Raw genomic sequence first — 25,221 nt, 5'->3', positions numbered from 1 at the left:
CCTGTCTTCTACTTTTGGTGTTGTTCTGCTCTTCTTTTTCTAGGGCTTTGAGCTGTAGTGTTAGGTCATTTAGTTGTTGACTTTTCATTCTTTTCTGGAATGTGCTCCATGCAATGAATTTTCTTCTTAGTACCATTTTCATGGTGTCCCAGAGATTTTGAGACTTTGTATCGTCATTCTCATTGACCTCTAAGAATTTTTTTTTATCTCCTCCCTGACGTTTTCTGTTATCCATGTTTCATTCAATAGCATATTATTTAGTCTCTGTGTTGGAGTAATTTCTGTTTTTTATTTTGCCATTAATTTCTACTCTCAGTCCATTATGATCTGATAGAACACAAGGCAGTATCTCTATTTTTTTGCATTTCCTAAGGGCTGCTTTGTGGCATAACATGTGGTCTATTTTTGAGAAGGTTCCATGTGGTGCTGAAAAGAAAGTGAATTCGCTCATCGACGGATGGAATATTCTATATATGTCTACTAAGTATAGATTATTGATTGTGTTATTGAGTTCTGTGGTTTCTTTGGTTGGTTTTTGTTTGGAAGATCTATCCAGTGGTGTCAGCAGTGTGTTAAAGTCACCCAGAATTATTGTGTTGTGGTCTATTTGGTTCCTGAAATTGAGAAGGATTTGTTTGATGTACAGGGATGCACCATTGTTTGGGGCATAAATATTTACTATCATTATGTCTTCCTGATTTATGGCTCCCGTAAGCAGTATGAAATGTCCTTCTTTATCCCTTCTGACTAACTTTGGCTTGAAGTCCACTTTATCTGATATAAAGATGGAAACCCCTGCTTTTTTACTGAGTCCATGTGCGTGGTAGGTTTTTTCCCATCCTTTCGCCTTTAGTCTGTGGAAGTCTTTTTCTATGCGATGAGTCTCTTAAAGGTAGAATATTGTTGGGTCTTTGTTTTTAATCCATTCTGCCAGTCTATGTCTTTTGATTGATGAGTTTAGGCCATTAACGTTCAGGGTTATTATTGAGATATGATTTGTATTCCCAGTCATTTGGACTTATTTTTGGTTTTTAAGTTGGCTTGGTTTCTCCTTTGAGTGGTTTTTCTCTAAGGTAGTTCCTCCCTTTGCTGACCTCCATTGTTGTTTTTCATTTCCTCTTCATGGAATATTTTGTTGAGAACATTCTGCAGGCTATTTGTAAATTCTTTTAACTTTTGTTTATCATGGAAGGATTTTATTTCATCTTCAAATCTGAAGGTAAGTTTTGCTGGCCATAAGATTCTTGTTTGGCATCCATTTTCTTTCAGAGCTTGAAATATGTTGTTCCAGGCCCTTCTAGCTTTTAGAGTCTGGGTTGAGAAGTCGGCTGCTATCAGTATTGGTCTCCCCTATGTGTAATCTGATGCTTTTCTCTCACAGCCTTCAAAATCCTATCTTTAATTTGAATGTTAGGCATTTTCATTATAATGTGCCTTGGTGTGGATCTGTTGTGATTTGTATTTGGTGTTCTATAAGCCTCTTGTATTTGATTTTCCATTTCATTCTTCAGGCTTGGGAAATTTTCTGATATTATTTCATTGAATAGGTTGTTCATTCCTTTGGTTTGTACCTCTGTGCCTTCCTCAATCCTGATAATTCTTAAATTTCATCTTTTCATGATGTCCCATAGTTCTTGGAGGTTCTGTTTGTGCTTTCTTACCATCTTCGCTGTTTGGGCAACTTTATTTTCAAGATTAAATATTTTGTCTTTTGTCTTCATTGTCTGAGGTTCTGTCTTCCAAGTGGTCTAGTCTGTTGGTGATGATTTCCATTGAGTTTTTACTTGGTTTATTGTTTCCTTAATTTCAAGGATTTCTTTTTTTTTTTTTTTTGAGAATCTCTATCTCTTTGTTGAAATGACCTTTTGCTTCCTGCAGTTGCTCTTTCAACTGTTTATTGGTATGAGCATTCATTGCCTGCATTTGCTCTCTTATCTCATCCTTTGCTTCATGAATCATTTTAATTATGTATATTCTGAACTCCTTTTTTGACATTCCTTCTACCATGCTGTCACTGGCTTCTATTAATATAGACTCTAGGTTTGTTTGGATCATTTTCTTCCCTTGTTTTTTTCATGTTGTTCTCATATCTTCCCCTCTAGCAGTGCAGATCTGGGGTATTGCAGTTTCCCCTCTTATAGGCTTATAGTGACCCTATAGGTTTCCAAAACTTTTTTTTTTTTTTGCAGTGCTGGTGATTGAACCCAGGGCCTTGTGCTTGCGAGGCAAGCGCTCTATCAACTGAGCTATATCACCAGCCCCTCAAAACCTTTTAAGGGGGAGATCAATATTAGTGATGCCCATTCAGACAATATGCAACCCTAGACCAAAGAGCCCCTATGAGGACGTTAACAATATTTTCATAATAAACAGAATGAGTTCAAGTATTATCTTCAGTATAACAAACAGATTTGCAATAAAGTCTGCAGTTTCTAATGGAGGACAAAGGGGATGCAGAGGGGTGTAGGATGTAGCTGTTAATGGGATAAGAAAAGAATATATAGAAGTTCTAGATCACAGAAAGAGTGAGAGTGTAATCAAAAGAAGTTGGTTTTTAGCATGGAAAAGGGAGAAAGAGACTCTGAGGGAACAGGAAAACAAAAGGAAAATAGAGCCAGAAAAGTAAAGAAATAAAAACTTGAAATTTCTCAATAAGGAGAAAAGAAATCTACACTCTAACAGTCATATAGTATTCAAACCTCCCAGTCTTCAGTAGCCTGATGCATGAGAGGAACCTGACAATGAGCTGCCAGTCTCCAGCAGGCGTCTCAGGATGGGATTTGCCCCTCCTAACGATGGTTTCCAGGATTATCCAAGGTGGCCTCTCTGGCTTCCAAATGTGTTGGCAAATGGGGAGCTGCAGCTTGGGGTGTGGGCATGGTTGGCTGGAGGTCCTGGAGGCCAGATGCGGTCAGTCAGGCAGGGGTCCTGGAGGCAGGGCACAGTCAGTTGGCCTGGGGGTCCTGGTGGTAGGGTGCAGTCAGTCTGGGGGTCCTGGCGGTGGGGAGCAATCAGTCAGCTGAGGGTCCCAGAGGCAGGGAGTGGTCGGTCGGGCTGACGGGTCCTGGAGACGGGCTCAGTCAGTCCAGTCAGGGGTCCTACAGGTCCTGGCTGTTTTCTCAAAGTGGTGGCAGCCACGTATAACCAAACCTGCTGGTTCTGTGACTGTGAACTTCCAGGCTGAAGCAGGCAGCTGGCGCTCCACTGGCGGTCTGAGGTCGGTCTGTTGGCTGTTGTCGGACGTTCAGCAAGGGAACCTCAGGCAGTGGGTGATAGGTAGGTGAAAGGCAGGTGATGGACAGGCAATAGGCAGGCAAATGGCGGGTGGTAGGCGCCAGAGAGTGAGCAATCTGCACTCTAAAAGTATTCGATATGCTGGCAGACTACAGGTGATCACAGTGGACAAATGGGGTAAACAGCAGGGGATCAATAGGCAGCAAAAACTGCCTCAGCAAAAAACAGATATTCTCTGCTTGAAACCTGAGTTACAGAGCAACAAGGAACCCAGCCTCCCTCTAGACTGCCATCTTGGATCCTATGGGAGAGAGTCATCTGGACAGAGCTTCCTCTGAGACTATTGACTCCTTGTAGCAAAAATGACAACATTCAGCTGGGTTTAATAGAGGCAAAAAACAGAGGACATAGGAGCTCACAGAGGGTGGTGTTCAGTGTGCATACGTCTGATACTGTTCTGCTTTGAGATGCAGCACACCATCACCTGAATGCAGCTGCGGTAGATCAGAGGTGTATCCAGAGATCTCCAGAGCAACACCTAAAAATTAGCAAAGAGGTCCAGCTTGACAGTCACTGGAAGAGAAAAGATGGAACAATTGAGTCCAAACAAATAGCACACGTGTTCCCAGCCTGCTTCTCCAACCTTAGGTCTCATTGTACTTCTCTTGTAAAGCCTGGTCACTTTCTACTCTGAAGTTCTGCCCGTCTTTGCTGAGGGACACTAGAGAGTCTTGATATTTTGAAGTTATTGTGGGTGTCATTTTAGAGTCTTCATTTCCAGTGCCTGCTGCAACATGGGACACATGCTTACTCTTAAAGGCACTGACCATGTTATCACAGGCTGCATAACAAATGGCCCCCGATCACAGCCTGCTCTGGTTTAGATCTGGAATATCCCCAAAAGTCTTGCATGCATCCAGAGGTGGGGTTCTTTGGAAGGGATTGAATCACAAGAGCTCTGACCTCCACTGTGGATTGATCCATGGATAGATCCCTAACAGGATGGCAATATGGGAGGTGGAGGAAACTGTAGGAGTGGGGCAAGGGTGGAGGGAGGGTCACTGGGGTGTGCTGGAGGGCATATCTTGTCCCTGGCTCCTTCCTCCCTCTCTGTCTCTCTTTACTTCAGGTCTGCCAGGGCTGAGCAGCTTTCCTCTGCCATGCCCTTCCACCGTGATGCTCCCTCCTCCTTGGAGCTGTCCCACCATGGACTGAACCCTCTGCAACCATGAGCCAAAATAAATCTTCCCTTCTCCAAACTACTCTTTCAGGTATTTGTCCCAGAGGCAGAAAGCCAGCAACACAAAGCAGCTGACCAGGAGCCTCCTCCATCAGTTCCTCATAGCCTGCAAAGACTGAGGTCAAGGTCAGGCCCAGGGCACTATCTGAGGCTGGAGCCCATGTCCCAGGCTCCTGTGTAGGTGCTGCACAGCCAGTTTTGGGGATGGGTGGTGGAGAGTTGGGCCCTTCTTACTGCCCACCATGTCCTGGCATCCCTCTGTTCTGGAGCCCCACCTCCATCTAAGCGGGTGCAGAGAAAAGGGATAGTGGCCAGACCCCTGGTCCTGCAGACAGGAATGGGGTGAGTCCTGGTCTGCAGAATCCCCTCTGCATGAGGGGAGGAGTGTATAGTGACCAGAGACCGCTCTCAAAGCACCCGCTCTGCCCTCAGCCCAGCATGCTTGTCATGGAACCTCACCAGGATGGCGGGGACTGGAATGTGAGCATGCTGCACTCAGGTGGAGAAGCCGTCCCGGCTGTGACTCCTTGGAAGATGCAAGGAGCACACTCACAGTGTGTCAGGTGAGGAACCACATGGTCGACAGCAAATTCTATCTTATTTAAGTAAATAAGGTAGAAAATACCAAGAATTTTGCTACCAGATCCACCTCCTATTTTGGCCAAGCAATTAGGAACTGCCCTCTGGCACCATGGCAGCGGCTCCTGGGGACCCAGGCTACCACAGGAGCTCATTGACCATGTCTGCTGTCCTGCGGCCTGGACTGCTCCCCCGAGGGAGGACTGGACGGGCCTCCTGACCTCAGTGCAGTGCAGAAGCTCCACACCCTCCTCTCTCCAGGAGAAGCAGCGCCCACCTAGGAAGTCCCGTCACCAGAGGCACAGCTGAGGCAGCGGTCACGGTGCCGTCGACGATTGGCAGATCCGTGTGCTTTCCTAGTAGAGCAACTGTGTTTCTGTGGTCCCGAGACTGAAGCCACGACTGACAGTCATCAGTAACTGTGACAAATGACATTGCCGGCATCACCGGTGACAGATAAAAGGATGTGCCAAATTAATAGAATAGGGATTGCAAAACAGGCACTTTCATTGAAGAATGATTTCATGATAGCAATGTACTGTGGAAGCCTCCAGAGTAAGATTAAATCATGTGTGGAGCAAACCGCAAGCTCAGGCTTTCTGCAGCCTGTGCAGAGCAGGGCTGACCTGTTCATGCACCTGCTTGAGAGGCAGTAGACAGAGCTCCAGAGCCACCAGAGCCTGGGAGGAAGCTGTGGCCAGGCCTGCCCCCAGCAGCCATGCAAGGAGGCCCCTCCAGCAGGAAGCGAGTCCTCTCAGTGTTGAAGTCTAGCTGTTTTCATCAACATTCCTGTAGACGGGGAATTATTACACAACAAAACGAGTCTCTATTTTGACTTCTTGAAGATACCTGCCAGTGAGTCTGACTCCCTTCTGTAGTACCTGCAGTACTGAAGCTGTTTTAATGTAGAATGTCAATATTTGTGCTCATATGTATGATATTTACCCATTTTTTAAACCACAGCCAGACTAGAATGCATCATCCCTCTGAGCACCTTAAAACACATTTGTTGGTCTTCTCTGCACTGGGAGCAGATAATTCTGGTTCTGGTGTCTTCTCACTTCACTTGGAGAAACCCTGCCTTTACATCTTTAACTTTCCCTCTCTTCTCTCAGCTCTCTTGCCATGGCCCCTCACTCTCTGAAAATGTATGCCTGCTCTAAGTTCCTCTCCACACATTCCTTGGTCAAGAGCACCTGTCAGCTGCTGAGCCGACCAGAGAGACTGATGTGTGAGAGCTCCAGCAGCTTGGCAGTCCCATGTCCCCTGACTTCACTTATCCCTAGCCGCAATTTCCAAACCAGCACCATTTCAAGGGACAGCAACACAGCAGCCAAGTTCACTGGGGCTGGTGCTGCCACAGTTGGGGTGGCTGACTCTGGGGCTGGGATTGGGACTGTATTCATTGGTTATGCCAGGAACCCCTCTCTGAAGCAACAGCTCTTCTCCTACACCACTCTGGGTTTCGCCCTCCCCGAGGCCATGGGGCTCTTTTGCCTGACGGTGGCCTTTTCATCCTCTTCACCATGTGAAGGAGTCTCTGCCTCGAATTCTTTCTCCCGTATCCTGTCTGCCCCGTATGTCCTTTTTCCTATTCCTCCCCGGAGAGTCTGGGGAAAGTGGTTGGCTCGGGGTTTGACAGAGGGAAGACAAATAAATACTGTATTAATAATAAAAAAAAAAAAAACCACATTTGTCTGAGCGCTGATCATTCCTCCACCTGCAGATCTATCTGCCCCCTCCTGTCCCTGTTCTGCATGGGATCTGCCCATGCCCACTCCCATGGGCAGGCCAGTGGGAGGGCTGTGGAGGAGGTCGGTGCCTCCTCTGCTGGCCTGCAGCCCCTTCCCTTCAGGCTGCTCCGGGCTTGGGCACACTCTGCCTTGCCTCTGCAAAAACACCTCTTCCTCCTGCAGAGTGGCCCTGGGTTCCTGCTGCACGTGGGCCTTGCAGGGGTGAGGCCCCCACGCCGTGGCACACAGCCTGGCACCTGTGGAGAGAGCTGCTAGGGTAACAGTGATGACTGCAGCTGTTCAGAGGGGCTGCCTGCTCCCTGCCACCACCTCTCCCCGAGGTCACAGGGAGAGACCAACCTCAAACCTCTGCCTCGGCAGGCCCCATGGAGCTAAGGCAGAACAGGCAGCCTCCTGGGGCTTCAGGCCCCTTCCCAACACCTCCACAGCAAAGGCAGGGCCAACCTGTGCTCAGAACTGCAGAGCAACACCCAGGAGCCTGGTGACAGCCAAGCCTCCCCACCCCTGGTGCGGCACCAAAGGGCACTGCCTTCCCTTCACCAAACCCTCAGTTACTACCCAGGGAAATGGCTATAAAAGGAAGCATTGTCCCCCAGCACCCCTCATGCTCACCCTCAGCCTTTACGTTCATCCACGGAGTCTCTGACCCTGGGGAGGATGTGGAGAGTGGACGAAGGAGCCAGGAGCCCAGAGGGCAGGATGAGGGCAGGACCCTGACTGGCCATGGATCCACCCAGAATCCAGAATCTGTGTTGGACTGTAAGGAAGGGTGGGCTCCAGGGAGGCCTCACAGGCCCCAGCTGGAACTGCGTGTCTGCTGGCGTCTTGGGCCTGACGCCCCCTCCACTGGACTGTGCTGGCCCTCCAGTCCAGCACTGCAGAAGCACAGCTCATGAGCACCCAGGCAGGACGAGAAGCAAGAGGAGGAGGAAGGCACCTCTCCCACAGACCTGTGCTGGCTGCTGTTCTAGTTTATTTTGAAAAAATGAAGTCATACTTCCCTGGGCTGCTGTGACAAGTTCAGCATGGAGTTGGTGGCTGGAAACGTCACTTATTCCTTCCCCCAGAGCTGAGGGCAAGGCCCAGGTGTCCCGGTGCCTGTGCCATGTCTGGTTCAGAACTGCAGCCTCCTGGGCCTGTGACTGCTCACTCTGTTCCCAGCCTGTCTCCCGGGCTTCCTCCGTGTATGTCTCAGGACACCCGTCATTCCAGTTAGCCGCTGCCCACAATCTGGGACCCTTCACTTCAAGATCCACAACTTGATTGCATCTGCAAAGACCCTGATAAGGTCTGAGAGGTCCCAGGTGTCTGCCCGCCGCCCAGCAGGCAGGGCGTCCAGCAGTCTGGCCTCCCTCATCTGCACTGTGTTTTGCAGAGCTCCTGCCTATCCAGGAAGCTTTGCCAAGTGCGTTTCCCTGAGCTCTGATCACCTCTGCCCAGGGGACACACTGCCCCTCCCTGTGCTGCTCGTGCCCACGCCTAAGCTCACTGCCCTGCATCTCCACACATTTTGGGCCTTTGCGTAGAACGAACTTCAAAAAGTAGGTCCATTGGGGCAAAAGATGTGAGCGCCCCGCGCTTCACGGTCGCTGGCACACCAGGCAGGGTCAGGGTGCGCACTGCGGCCCCACTGCTCTGCAGGCTGAGGTGGGGACGGCTTGATGTGGCTGCCCCAGACCAGCCTGCAACACAGGGAGACCCCGCCTCAACAGACAAACAAAAACCAAGCAAACGAACGAGAAGTAGGGCAAGCATATATGTGATTGTATGTATTGTACATATATATACACACACATATAAAAGATTTTCTTTCTTTTTTTTTTAGTGAGAAAAAGCTAGTTGTAATCCCAGTGGCTCAGGAGGCTGAGGCAGGAGGATTCCAAGCTCCAGGGCAGCCTCAACAATTTAGCAAGACCCTGTTCCAAAATAAAAGGGACGGGGGCGTGGCTCAGTGGTGAAGCTCTGCCCTGCTGGGTGGGTGCCGGGCTGTCTGCCGCCCAGGATCTCGCTCCCGGCTGTATCCCAAGACTCCTGTCCACAGGATCCAGCACGAGAATGCTCCTCCGGCAGGTGGCCCCAGCCCGGAGCAGGCAGCCTGGCGGGCACCCGGACGGGATGGAAGAACAAGAGTATGCAGCACAGGGCACACGCAACCCCAGGGCGGAGACGCCCGCCTCTCAGGCGTGGACTCCGGTCTGGTGACAGAGGCGTGTGCCTGTCCCTCACCCACACTCCACCTCCCAGGTCTCAGCTCCCTGTGTTCAACCGCAGTACAAGATATTGAATGGAAAACTCCAGGAGTAAGCAAGTCATAGGTTCGAAATCTGTGTGTGTGTGCTTGTGTGTGTGGTGCTGGGGATTGAACCCAGGGGCGCTTGACCACTGAGCCACTATAATTTTTTATTTTGAGACAGGGTCCCTCTCAGTTGCTGAGCCTGGCCTTGTCTCAGTTGTGCGAGTTGCAGGATCACAGGTGGGCTCCTGCGACCTTAAATGCCTTCCATGAGGGTATTGTTCTTTCATCATTAGTTACTGTTGCTAACCTCTCACTGTAGCTAATGTGCAGCCTGAGGCACCCCTGGGGGTCTCAAAGGTAAGGGGGATGGCAGCTTGAGCAGGAGGTGCAAAAGCAGACAAACCAACCTGTGAAGAGAACAGCCGTGGTGTCCCTGGCGAGAGACTGACTGAAGGTCACAGAAGACACGGAGGCGAGGGGCCCAGGTGCCAGGACTGGCATGGACTAGGGGCTGACCAGAGCCCATCAGGGAAGGCGTGCCTGCAGGAGGCATTTGGCCACGGGTATTCATCTTCCACGTGGAAACTGGACCGCGGGGTCTTTCAGGCACCACGGCAGTTATTTGTCATTCTTCACTTATTTTGAGACAGGTTACAGGCACAACCACACCCAACTTAGAGCAGTGGCTTTAAATATGGGAAATAAACAAGGTGATGTGCCTCTGGGGGCTCAGACCTGGCAGCTGGCCGCCACTTCTTGAGGGCAACCTGGGTCGCAGGGGAGCGATGAGCAGCCTCCAGGTCGGGACTGCCGGTCCCCTCGCTGCCGCCTCCTGGAGACCTGAGCCCTTGGGCTGCTTCCCGGCTCTGCGGAGGGTATTCCACTCCTGCTCGCTTCCTCTGGCCTTGGACGTCTTGCCACTGGGAGTTGCCACACTCCGCTCCTCTTGGGACATTTCCACTGTGACTTCGTGGATGCATGCTGCTGGCGACTGTGGCTGTGAGTGTTCTGTCAGTTGGCTCCACGGCTGAAAGCCAAGAAAGCAGTGGATTCATTCTACCAACTTTACCCAGATAGGCAGGGTCTCAGTGACCTTGCAGAGGCCTCGGGCAGACGGCAGGGCTCTTGCCTGGTCACGACCTCTTCTCCCCACAGCTGTCCCCACGGAGGCCGCCTCCACCACTCTCTGCTGCAGCCCTCTGCCCTCCTGGTGGCATCGCCCGGGTGTGCAGGCAAGCTCCCGATTCCCATGTCCGGGCAGGGCACTTGCGGAGTGTCCCTGCAGAGCTCTTCTTGTCCGAGCCCTGTCTGGGCTGTGCGTGTGGTCCGCCTGAGATGGGCCTTTCTGGACCGAGACACTAACTTTATCCTGCACCCAGCCTTTTTGTTTCAGGACTCATACCACCTCTAGAAGGAGCTTCTGACAATTGCTGCAACAGGAGGAAGACCAGGCCCTAGCACCCACCCCTGGTGAACCCACGAGGACCTTTGAGGCCTGGCAATCCCAGGCAGGGCCTCTGAGCCTCCTGCCTCTGGGCCTCCCACCTCCGGGCAGCTGGGAAGCTGTTTCCTTGGAGACATTTATAAGCAGATGTTATGAAAATAACAATTATGTGGTTTGGTTGGATTCAAACTCTAATGGTAGAAACTAATTATAGGTTGCTGCTACTAAATAATTTCAAGGGAAAAATCAAATCATGTTATTTTCTTGCCAATAAACCACTCAACTATGTATAGTCTTATCATTTGATGTGATGTACAGGTTTTATTCAAGAATTAAGTTTTTAAACAGAATTGCCACAGGGCAATTTCAGTTCAGAAACTCCATCTGGGCAGGAGAAAGAAGCAGCCCCGGAGCAGATCAGAGTCATCATGGCAGACCCTGAGGAAATCCTGGACACCTGGACAAAAGTGCCCCAAATAGCAAAGTGCTTGTGCTGTTCTCCAGAGCCCACTCAGGAAACAGCTTTTCAAGAATGCACATGCACAAAATCCAGCTGGTCAGGCCATGACATTACCACCAGTGCCATCATTGTCATTATCACTGTTTTTGCTACCGGGGAATTGATTCATATATACCAGGCAAGTGCTCTACCACTTAGCTACTTCCCCAGCCCTTTTAAAATTTTTATTTTGAGACAGCCTTGATAAGTTATCCAGGCTGGCCTCAAACTTGTGAGCCTCCTGCCTCAGCCTCTTGAGCCGCTGGGATTGCAGGGGAGGGCCATCATGCCCAGCTGTTTGATGACCTTTTGATGTCTTAGGCTCAGATTCCCTGAGCAGAGCATGATAACACCCATGAATGAAACATGTGACCTCTGAAGAGGTGTGGGGTCCTTCACTCCTGCACAGAGGGGTGCTCTTGCCATCCAATCAGCAAACAGCCCCTGCTCTTCTGTCTGATAACTTCTCTGATGTCAACAGAACTGGAGGTAGATGTGAGCTTATTACACCTGTCCTCCTTGTGTTCAACCTCACAATAAAGCTCCTTCCTTTTGCAAAACCAGGAGCATGCTGTTGGCTTCTATGCATGAGTCACTGCTGGGGTGCCTCTAAGAGCTGGGTGCCCTGTGAAATGAAAGCAGGGTGTGCAGATTCCTAGCACCTGCTACCAGAGTTGGCTATGAGACCCCAGGTGAAGATGCTGGAGTCAAGGGCAGGTCCCCCCAGACGGTGACCTTGCAGGAGACATTCAGTGGAGGAGAGGGGACTTCTGGGGGCCTGTGTGCCCCAAGACCCATCCCCTGGCACAGTGGGTTAGTTCAGACAGCTGCCCACACTAGGCCACTCAGATTTTGGATGGTTCCTAAGGTTTCAGAAGTTAGAACCAGGAGACAGAGACCCTGGCAGTGCTGGGTATATTTGATCCTAGGCTGAGAGCATGGTTCAGGGGTAGAGCATCTGCCTAGCAATAGTAAGGCCCTGGTTTCAATCTCTAGCATGAAAACAAATACATATGTGTGTGTATTTATTATTTATTTTAAAATTTGGTCTTTGTCCCTGGTTTCTGGCACTGAGCTCCTGAAGCCTTTGGAATCTCCAAAGAATCAAGAGTGGCTTTGTTGTCACAATGAGTCCCTTCCCCATTGCACCTGAGTTTAGGCCTACGAGGCCACGTGGGTGGCCATGGGAAGACTCTGCAGATTGGTGGATGGGAACTAGTACCCCACCAACCCCCACCTGCAGGGAGGGCAGGAGCAGGAGATGGAGCCACAGAGACTTTTTGAGTGATGAGATTTGAAGGCATCGAGGTGCATTGAGGGGCTGGGTGGGAGGCCTTCTTTCTTGCATGAGTGCTGGGGGCTGAGGTGGGCCCACAGGGCTGCTGGGCTGCTGGATGCCAAGCACTGTCCCTTCTACCAGGGTGCTGGGCACTGTTGGAATGTGGGTATTCTCCCAGTCCCTTGTCTGAGCTTCCAGAAAACACTATCCAAAATGCAACAGACCCAAATACTGTGGATCTTGGCAGTGGCAGATGCACCAGGCAGAGTGGGAGACTGCATGGCCTCCTGTGGGCAGGGCTGTTGTACAGGTGGTGCACTCCCCAGACACAGAAGGCACCAGGACTCTTGGGTCTTATCTGGGATATGCTCCCTGGGGCCACAACAAAGACAATGACTTAGAACCACTTAAGGCATGAACTTGGTTCCCTCAAAGAATGGAGTCCTGTGGCCCAAGATGCAGGATCCCTTAAAGTTTTGAGGTGACTGCTCCTGCAGTGCCCTCCAACCAGGGCCACCAGGTTCTAAGCCACGGAGCTGGTCTACACATACCTATATTCCTAGTGTGATGTTCCTGTGTGCAAACTGTCCGAGCTTATGGATGCCATGATCCATCATTAAAGGACACGAAGCACAAACTTCTTACCAAATCATTTACCTCTGAGTACAAAAAAAAAAAAACAAAAAACCCCTAAACTGAGTGATCCAATCAGATCGTGGGAGGTCCACACCTTCTTCAACATGCAAACCTCTACCTTACTGTCCCTGAATATTCCTTATTACAGTGGTGCCAGGGCATGATTGCTCTGCCATGGAAATGAAATTGTGTGTCCTTTTCTTTGGGTTTGTCTTGAATTCCTAGAGTAATGGAAGCAAAGTCTCCAAGGGACATTGGCCATCAAATACTGTCACACTGCTAAGCATGGCCATGACCACTGGAAAGAACTAGACATAGTGGCAACACAGACCTGGAGGGTGCAGTTCTACCAGCGTGAAGTCTAAGAAAACTCAGGGGGGGAGGTCAGAATGCGGGCTACCCTGCGGGGGGCGGGGCACCAACTAGGAAGGGGCAGAGAGCTTTTGGGACCGTCCTAGTCTTGACTGGCATGCCTGTAGTTGGGGGCTCATTCCTGGAAAAATTCATTGAGGTGCATAGTCAAGATGTGCGTGCTTTACTGTAAGCTATGCCTCTAGTACCCAAAAGCCCCCTGTGACTGGAGTGGGCCGTGTGCTTGGTGACAAAAGCTCTCCTCGGCCTCCACCCCCAGGATAAGATGGAAAACAGCTCTGAAGGTCCTGCTGGCCGGAACTCCTGCACCTCTTCCCACACAGGTGTTCCTTCCCGGTACACCTCGCCTGGGTGTTTTCTCAATGTTGAAAACATTGCTCGTAAATGAGTTTTGTGAAACGCAAGAGATCTCTTACTATGGATATCATTTCCTAACGGATGAAACTTCATTAAAAAGAGGGTGAGAAAGACTGGAGAAACGCGAAAGCCTGAGCGTGAGATGGGGGACCGCACTTGCCCTGGAGGCAGGCCCAGCGCTCCCGGGCCCTCCTGCTCCGGGGACTTGTGGTCTGCGAGCTGGTTTTGAATATCCGACCTTTCCTCTTCGGTTTGGAAACCGTGCTCCGTATCCCGACTCCCGCAGCGGTTAATCGGTGAAACCCGGCCACAGGAAAGGAGTCCCCTGAGAGCAGGCAGGCCGGGCGTTTGGGCTGCGCTGCGAGGACCACCAGCACAAGTGTGTGCCCCGGGCGTGACAGCAGGGGGAGTGAGTGACCAGCGGGAGGAATGACGGCCACGAGATGCGAGTGGCAAGCGCAGAGATCACCCGGCCTCACGAGCCCCGGCGGACGCGCCCGGCCATGGCTTCAGACCAGCTGAGCCGGCCAGCCAGGGCCACGGAGTCTGTGGCTCCGGCCCCGCGGGGAATTCAAGGAGGAAGTCGCCCGTCTCGCCGATTGGCTGAGGCTGGAGAAGGCCGATGGTGATTGGCTCGCGCCTTTCCCCGCAGCCCGGGGGCCGGGCGACGTGATTGGTGCGGACACGCAGTCGGCCCCGCCCCGCGCCCGTCACTACCCGGCGTGCCTCGCGCCCGCCTCCTCCGCTCGGCCGGCCCAAGATGGCGGTGCAGGAGTCGGCGGCCCAGCTGTCCATGACCCTGAAGGTGCAGGAGTACCCGACCCTCAAGGTGCGTGCTGCTGCCCCGCCCGGCCCGCCACCGCGCCTCCCGCCAGGATCTCGGGGGGCTGCGGGGCGCGGGCTGGGCGCCGCGGGACCGGGGGCGGGGATCGCGGGGGGCGGCGGGGCCGGGCCGGGCCCGGCCCCGAAGCTGGCGAGGGCCGGGCGCCGGGCGGGGCCGGCGGGGCCGGGGGCGGCCCAGGTCCGAGCGCGCCGGTGGGTCGGAGCCGGCGTCGCGGGGCAGGCCGCGGCTTCGCCCGGCGTCTGCCCGGAAGCCTGGCGGGGCGTGGCGGCTGCCTCCGTGCTAATGGGGCCGGGGCCAGGGCCGAGCCTGGCCGCCGCTCGGGCCTCGCCCGCCGGGGGAGTGACCTTGGGTGGGCGCGGCGCCGACTGCGCTCCGTGGGGGGCGAGGCCGGACCGAGCTCCTCAGCCCCGGGCTTTGGTGGCGCCTGACGGACTGTGCCCGGAGGGAGGCCCTTCAGGCGCCAAGGTCGGACGTTCCTGCGAGAGCCTGCAGAGCTCTGGACCTGCGCTCGGTTCCTGGGGGCTGGTGGCTTCTCTCCGCCCAGAGCAGCCGGCGATACTGTCCGTGTCAGTGGTGACAGGTGGTGTGACTGAGGGGCCCCACGTCGGGCTAGGCGGGGATGGAGAGCCCCGGCGCGGAGCTGGCCTGCGCCATAGCGTCCTGCCCCCCGTGCATAGGGGAGCCCTGCATGCCGGGCTCGGTGGGTGCGCCCTTATCCCTTGCAAGCCCGGTAGCACCCGTGTCCCCTGGCTCTCTGGAAGGCACCTGTTGGCATTGTGGTTGCTGATGTCTGGCTGCTCTGTGTAGTTATCTTTGCAGGAAAGCAGAGCTCTGTTCCACGTTAGCAGGTGAGCAGCCATGTTGCACGGCAGTTTTGTATTTCAGAATTTGTTTGACCGAGGAAGCGAGGGCACTGTTGCTGGCATCACCGAGTCTCTTTGCCAGGACCTGGGTAGTGGGTTTTTATACTCTTCTTGGTGCCACTGGTGGATTTCCATTTGTTGAGAGATGCACCATGCCACTCAGTGTGATCTGTACTGTGTGGCACCTTCACAGGGGGCCTTTAACCACTGATCTTTAGCCCTCGCCAGCCCCAGTAACCCGTTGGCAGACCAGAACTGTGGTAGTACCTTGCTTTTGTTTCGCCTGGTGAATGTGGGAACCACCAGGCAGGAAAGCCTTTCCATTACTCATTGATGCAGTAGGAAAGGAAATGGATGGTCAGGAAAGGTTCCTCAAGCCCTCTTTTCTGGTGACTGCTCATGTGCTTTGCATTCCAAAGCTGTTGTGTAGCCTCTGAAAAATGGTCATGTAGATACTCATGCAGGTACAGAAAGACGGTGATATTGTTTCAGGTGAACTTGCAATGTTTAAAGAAAACTTTCATCTCTTATTTTTTAATAATGATACTAAAGCAGGATTTTTGCACGTAGAGGTGCTACTTCCCCTAGAAAGTAGTAATCTTGCCCTGCCAGGTCCTTTAGAGGCCATCCATACCCTGCTTTCTCATTTTGTTGACGGCATGTTGCTGTTAATTTTTTTCCTTAGGAAGTTTTCAGGAGTAATTCTTGGTAAATGATGGGAAGGGTTTAATTGGGAACTAGGAGTCCTTGAGGTAGGAGTGTTCGTTAGTAAGAATTAACAATTAAGTAGAATGCTGAGACTCCAGAGTCGCACTGTTGGCAGTTGTGGGAAGGGTCCACATGCAGGTGCAGCAGGGTGGGAGCACAACCAGAGTCGGAAGGCAGTGAGAGCTGAGGGCTGTGTGCCAGCAGCCATGGAGAGGGGTGTGCCTTTCTAGTCAAGGGTGATGGGAACTGGCAAATACTGGACTGGATCTTCTGGTGAGAGTTTAGCTGCTTTAACTGCTTTCTTGCCAAGTAAGTCCTTAGAAATGCAGGGTTGGGACCTCAGGCGAATTTGAGTTGTGGACTCGAGATGTCCACCTGTTCAACCTCAGGGCTGGTGGTGGGCTCCTGGGTACCTGGCAGGTACTGTTCTTCTTCATTCTGGTGAGGTGCTGTTGCCAGCATGTCCTGGCCCTGGGCAGGTACTGTGCTGAGCTTCCATGTCCACCACAGTGGGTGGACCAACACAGGCCTTTCCATAGCCCCACACAGCCCTGCCTGGTAGGGTGTTTAGCAGAAGCCTTAGCCTCTGCCTGCTAGATGCCAGGAGGATCTCCCACAGTGCCTCTAGACATTGCCAGGTATCCCCTGGGGGCAGAGTCACACTGTGAGCACCTCTGGACTGTGCCTTGCATTAGGGAACTTGTTCTGTGTTCTTCAAAGGCATGGGGTGTGGGTTGGGATGCACCCTGTGTTCTAACTGTGACTGGGGGCCTTCTGCTTTCAGAGGGTGTCTGGTGTCAGGTTGTAGGTGGTGGCCTCAAGGAGACACTGGGATGCATAGTTCATCATCTTGAACTGGAAGTTCTTGCTTGAAAAGTTTTTGCTCTGCTGCACAGAGGTCATTCTATTAATATTTATTTTTTTCCTTCAGATAGTCAAAGTAAAATTATATTCTCTCAACCTTCTCTGTCACCACCCAGATCAGGTAGCAGTCTGTAGGGCCCAGGGGCAGGGGCCTGGCACTTGTCACTGAGAGACCTGGCTCTGGAATCTCACCCTGCCCCAAGTCTCCCCATGTCTCGCTTGGGCCCAGCTCTGTCCTCTCCTGGAGCCCAAGCAGTGGGTTCCCAGCTCAACCTGCTTAGTAATGTTGTCCCCTCCTCAGAGGTACCAGTCTGAGAATCAGGGTCATTGTTCCTCCACTGTCTCCTGTGTGTCTGAATTCTTCACAGGAATGTTACATTTTCTGCCCCTCCTTTGAGGACAGGCGTGTTGACCAGGTACTGCCTTGCAGTGTCACAGCCTGGGTTGTATTTGACAGAAAGAGCCCCTCAGATTGTAACTTCTGGCGCAGTTTTCCAAACTTGTTCTTGGCTAGATTTGGGAGGGTTTTGTGTTCTTAAGTGTGGGAAGCACTGGTGACTACAAAGTGTTTGACTTAGGAACGGGACCTTGCTTTAGGTTTGATCTCAGATGTGTTGTGCCCTAGACCCTGCTTGGTGTGTGCAGTAGCACCTGCTTCTTCCCGCAGGGCTGCGTTATGCTGAAGACACCTCTCTCATCCTTTACGAGGTGTGTGCAGTACCTCATTCCCTTCCTTTTCCAGGCCTGGTCCCTGCCAGTCCTGCAGAGCAACACCTGCTCTTGTCTGAAGCAGCCTCATTCTGCCCGTCTGCCTCCCAGAACTTTCTGTGTCGGGGCACAGCTGAGATCCCTTCCTCCTGGGACCTGGGCCCACCGTTTGTGTCCTACCACCTTTATTCTCCTTGTCTTTCACACTGTCCGTCCATTGGACATGGGACAAAGCAGACCACAGAAGAGGTTCTGTTGGCGTCTTCTGTGTTTTCTTCCTCTGGGCTGGCGAACCCTTCTTGCTGCCTGTGCCTTTCTGGTGGGACGGATGCTACGAGGAGAATGCAGGCTCCGATTCCCCACTAGCTACCAGGTTGTATTTGGTTTTGTTTTTTAAGTATTATTTTAAGCAGAGTTCAAGTTAGGAAAGAAAGACTTTTGAATACCTAGTTCTCTATGATGAATGGGGCACTTTAGGACTAAAACGAGGCCCACGGCAGCCAAGGGGCTCGAGCAGGGCACCACTGGTGGCCTCAGAGCTGGGTACAGTTCAACTGTGGGCACTGATGCCCATGTACCTTCACCTGTACTCCTGTAGTGGCCTTTTGTTAACCTCTCTGGTCAGGCACTGAGGAGCCTGGAGTGTTGGGAGGAGATGAGCAGGGTCCCCCTCCCTTGCAGCCTGCACTCCAGCATACAGAGGGCATTGAGAAAGTGAGCACAAGTCACAGGTGTAGGTGCTGTGAAGATACTGCAAAGGCAGGGTGGACTGAGGGCAGCAAGGGTAACTCCCCTGTGGATGTGCCACTTGAGCTGGTGGTCAGGGAAGTTGTATTTGGGGCCATGAAGCCATGTGGCTGTGCTGAAGTTTTGGCAGGGCTTGCTCCATAAAATACAGGGTGATGTGGCTGGGAGCTCCTGAGCCTGTGGTGCAGAGGTCAGTGAATGGGAAGCAAGCCCCAGGAGGCAAAGTGGCACCAGAAGGAAGAGTTGGGCAGGAACGTGCAGTGGTAAAGGTGCCCATCTGCAGTACCGTAGCATGGATACCTAGGTGCTGACCTAATGCTGTGAAGCTCAGCCCCTGCCACCAGAGGCTCCTGGCTGTTGCAGGGCCAGTAGTTTGAGAGCCTGAAAAAAAGAATTGTCCACTGTTTTGATAACTAGTAACTATTCATTCTCATGTGACTGAATGAAGAAAAACACTTGGCCAGCATTGAGGGCCTGGCTTTATATTCCTGACTGAAGCTCTGGTGCCGCTAAGCACCTGCTTTGTCTCTGGTCCAGTCTCCTTCCTGCCCTTCCCACGACTCTTTCCTTGTCTCTCTTAAGCCTCCTCTCTCCTCACTCACCCATGCCCCATCATGACAGCTGACGACCACCTGCTGTCAGTCCTCAGGACACTCTCTTGTGCTGCATCCCTCCTTGCCTACCATCCTTGTTTGCTGGGGTCAGTGTGCAGGTAGCCAGCTGCCGGCCCCTCATCTGTCTGTGCTGTGGTTCAGGTGTTGACCCACACTGGTGTTGAGGATGCAGGGTGCGGATGTTACCTTTGGTGACCATCCCCAGCTAACCCCTGACTCTCCCTCTATAAGGCTGTGTATCCTTTGACCTTTTTTCTGACTTTTCACTCTTTTATGTTCCTGATAACTCTTGAGAGGTCATTGGTCATGTGGCTTTAAAGACAGCTTCAAGGTTCTGTCTCATGCACCTGCCTCCAGCCAGGCCTCTCCCTGAACTCCCATCTCGTGTATCTAGACCCTGATGAGTGTCTTGGATGAGAGATGCCAAGACAGAACGCCAGACCTGGGCCTTGGAACCCCAGACCTGGCCCATAGTGCTCCAACCTTTCCATCTCAGTTGAGGACAATGTCATCCTGCCACTTGTTCTGTGGCCCGTGTTTTTAGGCAAGGACCCTACCACTGAGTTCACTCCTAACCCCTGCCCTGGACTGTGTTTGATTATTACTCTGTTTCTCGTGTTTGTCCTTGAGATGATCTTGATCTCTAGTCCACAGTGCTGGAGGGGCTCCAGCCTTCACCTCTAGCAAGGAATTGTGAGGGAAAAACTGTGCTACCCGTTTGGACCCATTGCCTGCTGGAGACCTTCCCAGAAGTCCTGAGCATTTATTTATATTTAAGCCCATTAGCCAGAGCATAGGATGACCATTTCCAACTTTAAAGGAACCTGGAAAAAAAATCTATAGCATGTTTGTGGGCTTGTTGCTACTCTAAATAAAATTGGGATTTTGTAGTTCTATTTGATCTCTGTCCCTGACCCTGTTTTGGTGTCTTAAGAATTGCCTACCCATTTTTTCTTTTTCTTTTTTGTCAGACATCTCCTTTAGAATAAAGACCAGCGAGGGCAGGGGCTCTGTGCTTCACATGGAGTCACAGTAAACAGCTATTGGCTAAGTTAATTTCTCCACTGTCTGTTTGGAAGATTCCTTAACACTTTTAAGCCTTACTTTTGTCCACTTGCTGCATTCCAGAGTACTTTTCATAGCATGCAGGGTCACCTGGGTGTGGTCAGCCCTTTGTGCTTTCTTTTCTACCATCCTCTAGCCCGTGCGCCTTTTCCATGCAGCTTCAGCCCCTGCCCGCTGTCCACTGATCTTACCAACAGAATTCCTGCTAGGGTCAGTGCTCCATATGGTGCCTGCACTGACCCCAGAGGCTGTGCCACTGCTGAGGGAGCCCTGGTTGCCCAGCAGCCCCTCCATCAAGGACCATTCTGGGGACCCCCCCTTTCCCCTTTAGCCGCTAGTACTTGACCTGCGTCTGCACGCTCTGCTCATGGCTTGGTTCACCTGTGCTCACTGTCTCGCCCCCATGGTTGGGGATGCATGGTGTGCACCCTGCTCCAGACCAGGCTCCGTTTGTCATGCCCACAGACACCACAGTTCAGAGCCGCACACACACACCACCATCTCCATTAACCAAGAGCCAAACTCACCCTCCACGCTTGCCGTGCTTCTGGTCTTTGGCGTTCACTCATCTCTGCTTTTGTCCCATTGTCTATGGCAGTGCTGTGGCTGAGGTCACCAGTGACTCTGTGGTGCTGCTCAAGCCCACAGTGGTGTCTTGGGGTTGCCTTGACCTCTGAAGTGCCATAGCCACCAAACACTCCTTCTCCTTGAAGCATGTTCCTGTTTGGCTTCCAGATGCCACCCTTGCCTGGTTTTCACAGGCTCCCATTCACCCTCAGCCTCCCTAAATGTCGGCATCCCCTGGGCTCAGTCTTTGGCATTGGTCCTTGCTGTCTTGGTGATCTCATGGGTCTTGTTGGCTGAAAGGCCTTCTGTACACTGCCCGCCTGCAGTGGTGCTCCCAGCCCCAGAGCCCTGCTGCTACAGCCTGGAAGACCTAGCTCTTCACTTGGATCTCTAAGATGTGTGGTATAGTTAAAGCTGAACTTCACCTTAACTGTCTCCACAGACCAACCCCACCTTCCTTCCTCTGTAAAGGGTGGCTCCTTGGCCAGAATCTTAGACTTGGTCTTGACCCCTCTGTTCTCACAGCTCACACCCCACCCACCTGCACATTCTCTTTCCTCTACTTGAGAACATCTACAGGATCCAACTGCCTTCTGCCTTCTCTCCTGCTGCCACTGTACCTGGGTACACCTTCATCTCTATGGGGGAAGGTGTTGAAGTGGTCTCCTGGCTGGTGACCTGCTCTGCCCTTACCCACTAATCCCTTCCTGGCCCTGACACCAGTCCACGGGCCATGTGGTTCTTCTACCTTGGTTACTTCCACCTGGCTTGGGTAGAGGTCAGGGTTCTTGCAGTCCCCTCATGATGGTGCTTCCTCCATTGCTGTCAGGCACTTAGCCACAATGGCCTCTCTGTTGCTGCTGCACATGCTGGCCTGCTCTTCCCTCAGATGACCCTCAGGCTTTTTCCTCCTGTCTTCATGCCCCTGTTCAGTGAGCATCTCTGGTCACACTGCTGACATTGGCAACCCCACTCCTTGTCTTGTCCTGTCTCCTCCTCAGCCAGCACTGCCGTCCAGTTTGCTCTTTTGCCTCTTTGTTTCTGGGCACTGGGAATAGAAGCTCTTTTGGAGGACAGAGATAATTTTCAATCAACAAATGAAGTGTTAAATATTGTTTTGGCAGTTCTGCCAAAGCAGTAAGAATTGACTCAGAAGTCAGTGCAACGTTAGGAAAGGTCAGCAGGGTAACCGGGCACATGAGAGGCACCCATAGCTCAATCACTGCAGTGCCCTATCAGTGGCAGTTAGAGCATGTGGTGGGGAGATGCCCATTCACAATACCTTCCATTTGTCCTGGATAAAACTTGGCCAGCAGCGATGTCACTGAAGCAGCCTTTAGGAAAGGCCGTACTGACAGAGGCTGGCATCAGTGGGAAGTACCATGTTCTGGGTGACAATGGTGAAGATGCCCGTTACTTGTGGTTGACTCGGTATCTCTTACTCGTAGTAAGGGGGAGCCCAGAAGAACGGGGCCCTGTTGACCCAGAACCAGGGATGGGACTGCTGAAGGGATGACCTCAGAGCTACAGGCTGTGCCGAATGTCTCACCCACACAGCAAGAGCAAGCCTTGCTAGTGGGGGTGCCGAGCTGGGTCTGGTGGGCCACTGGACGGTCTCAGGTCCAGAACGGGTGCTGTTCTGCTGCCTGCTTGTCGTGCCGTGGCCATGCATTGTGTGCATGCCCTGACTCAGCACTTGAGGCGTGTGTTGGTGCCCACACACTGCCCTTTCTACAGTGGACCCGTGGCATAAAAAGTGTTCTGCAAGTGACCAGTGGGTTGAGGATGGAGTCATGACACGAGCCCACGAGGGGAGGGAGCGTGGTGGTGGACAGTGCTTCCCTCACCTTGCTTCCTCAGCTGAATTATCATGGTCCTCTGGAAGTTGACCAGAAACAAATCTTTTTTTTTTTTCCCCCACTCAGGGCTTTCAACCACTGAACCACGCCCCCAGTCTCAGCCCCAGCCCCAGCCCCATTTTATATTTTATTTAGAGATGGGGTCTCACTGAGTTGCTTAGTGCCTCTCTTTTGCTGAGGCTGGCTTTGAATTCTCTATCCTCCTGCCTCAGCCTCCCGAGCTGCTGGAATTACAGGTGTGCACCACTGTGCCTCACCAGAAACATGTCATTTTTCAAGAACCCATTTAGAACAGGGTTTGAGCTGTTTCTGTTCCTGATGATTCTCCCTCAAGGTGTGTGCTGTGTTTGAGGTGGTCAGCTTGTGACAGCACAGAGCCACTGTGACTTGCAGGACACATCCCTTTGTGACTCTCCAGGACATAGTCCAGTGCTTCAAAAGGTGTGATCAACTTCCTGGTAAACACTTAGAAACTCAGTTATTGGAGATAAAAAGCCTTGTGCGCTGGGAAGATACTTCCTGTACTGGTAGAAGGTGGCCAGACACATTATGATGCAAACCGAGATGCATGTTTTTGTCAGCAACTGCTGTCAGAAGACCTACAGCAAATATTGAAGAAGGTTTGAGGAAGCGTCGTAAAGTAAATGACGCAGTGTGGGAGGGTTGCCACAGGGTGGGATGCGAGCACAGATGTTTCCTGCAAGTCTCAGCTCAGGGTGTTTGCCAGACTTGGCACACGTATGGAAACAGGAACAATTACTCTTGTGAACGCCTGACAGGGAAAGATACCCTGACAGAAATGTAACTTAACATAGCTAATCAGCTTGGCCGGTTGATCTTAGAGGTGGTCATGCCGCAGATTGACCAAGGAAGAACTGGGTAGATCTGATGAATAAAAATGTAAATATTTGACATAGCCAGGCAAAATAGGTTCAGAATTTAGAAGCAAATAACGGACTTTCAAAAAAAAAAAAAAAACCTACCAAATGTAAACTGTAGAGAGCTGATTCCAATTTATAAGAAAGATCTAAGTTCTCCCCTCCCTGTGGAGTGTTGAACAAAGTACACAAACAACATGTATAGGAGGAAAAGCATTTTAAATTGAACTACATAAAACCATAAATTTACAGGTTTTAAAATGGTGACCAAATAGCTGTATAACAAATAAAAATATTCTTGAAGCTTCCTATAGAGAAAAGCCCAGGACCAGATGGTTCACTGGTAAATCCTGTTAAACACACGAGGAAGAGGAGTCATACTTCCTGACTCATCTGTGAGGCCAGTATTACCTCCATAGCAGGAGCAGACCAGTATCACTGGAGAGCCACAGACCAGTAGTCTTCATTTTGCTACAGATGTGTGGGCTTATGTCCAGACTCAGTTCTCTGGCATTCATCTCCATGTCTACTCTTGCCAGGACACACAGTCTTGATTATTGTAGCTTTATAAGAAGTTTGGAAATCAGGAAATGTGAACCCGAAACTATGTTCTTTTTCAGGGTTGTTTTTCCTTTTGAATGACTATGGATGCTCAAATCCTCAGTAAGATTTTAGCAAATGGACTCTAGCAAGATATGGAAGGAGTGCAAGTGACAGTGGTTCACTTGTAGCAGTCAACAAATACTCCATATGGATAGAAAGAAAGGACAAAAAGCAGTTGACAAAGTTCAGCCCTTTTCATGATGAGAACACTTGGCAAACTAGCAACGGAAGGGAACTTCCTCAACCTGATAAATGACCTCTTGGGAAAACCACACTAATGTCATACCTATGTTGGAAGCCTTTCCCTGAAGTCAGCAACAAGATAGCAATGCCAGTTCTCCCCCACTTAAATCTGACCCTGTTCTGGAGGTCCTAATCAGGGCAGGTAGGCAAGAGAAAAAATTAAAGGCATTCAGAGTGGAAAGGAAGGGTTATTTGCAGATGACATGATCTTGTCCTAAGCCATACCCTCCACCACATTTAGAACTAGTAAATTAGTTCAGTAAGGTTGCAGAACACAAGATCAGTGTCTAAAAATAAGTTCTATTTCTTTACCCTGCAATGAACAATCAAAAAGGAAATTAAAATTTGATCTACAGTAGTACCAAAAATAATAAAGTACTTAGGAATAAGATGGTTGTTTAAATATTATATTCCCCAATTTGGCACAATCTGTATCAAAATCCCAACTGACTTTTGCAAAAATTGACAAGCTGTTCTGTAAATTCATATAGAAATGCAAAGAACCCAGAGTAATCAATATAATCTTGAAAAGATCATCATTGTAGGACTCACAGTTCCTGATTTTAGAACATCTTACAAAGCTATAATAATCAAGACTGTGTTGTGTCAAAAGAGTAGACATGGAGATTGATGCAGTAAAGCTGAGAGTTAGACATAAACCCATACATTTGTAGTAATTCATTTTTAGCAAGGGTGCCTAGATAATAGACAATAGTGATTTCAACAAATGCTGAGAAATTGGATTTTTACATGTAAAATAATGACACTGGACCCCTACCTCACACCATATTAAAAAAAACTTGAACCAAAGATCTAATTAAAAGACCCAAAATTATAAGGTCTTTGAAGAAAAGTACGTATCTGACTTTGGGTTGGGCAGTGGTTTCTTAGAACATCTGAAGCACAAGGGACTGAAACGAAATTGTATATTGGACCTTGTTCACATGAGAAGCTTGTGCTTCAAAGAACACTTTGTTCTTTGAACTAACGAAAAGGCTGCTGCAGCAAAGGAAATAATTAGGAATGTG

At 50.9% G+C, this 25,221-nt stretch overlaps 1 protein-coding gene and 1 pseudogene across 4 annotated transcripts in view; both read left to right on the top strand.

Annotated features, from left to right (window-relative positions):
- Positions 1–6,071: 6,071 nt before the first annotated feature.
- Positions 6,072–6,585, top strand: LOC306669314 (ATP synthase F(0) complex subunit C2, mitochondrial-like; annotated as a pseudogene). The gene has a single exon. The product of its transcript is annotated as an ATP synthase F(0) complex subunit C2, mitochondrial-like (transcript).
- Positions 6,586–14,312: 7,727 nt separating this feature from the next.
- Positions 14,313–25,221, top strand: part of MAEA (macrophage erythroblast attacher, E3 ubiquitin ligase) — a 39,028-nt gene continuing 28,119 nt past the window's right edge. For 2 of the 3 annotated variants that reach the window (XM_079153641.1, XM_079153640.1), the window contains exon 1: positions 14,313–14,459. In XM_079153641.1, the coding sequence (XP_079009767.1) occupies positions 14,391–14,459 (69 nt within the window). In that variant the 5' untranslated portion in view covers positions 14,313–14,390. Of the gene's footprint in view, positions 14,460–19,988; positions 20,011–25,221 lie in introns of those variants that run through there. The other variant, XM_079153642.1, reaches the window with a different exon arrangement.

Source organism: Sciurus vulgaris, assembly GCF_902686455.1.
Source record: "Sciurus vulgaris genome assembly, chromosome: 9".
NCBI lineage: Eukaryota > Metazoa > Chordata > Mammalia > Rodentia > Sciuridae > Sciurus > Sciurus vulgaris.
The sequence above is the reverse complement of the archived record's forward strand: the minus strand, read 5'-3'. Positions and strand labels throughout refer to the sequence as shown.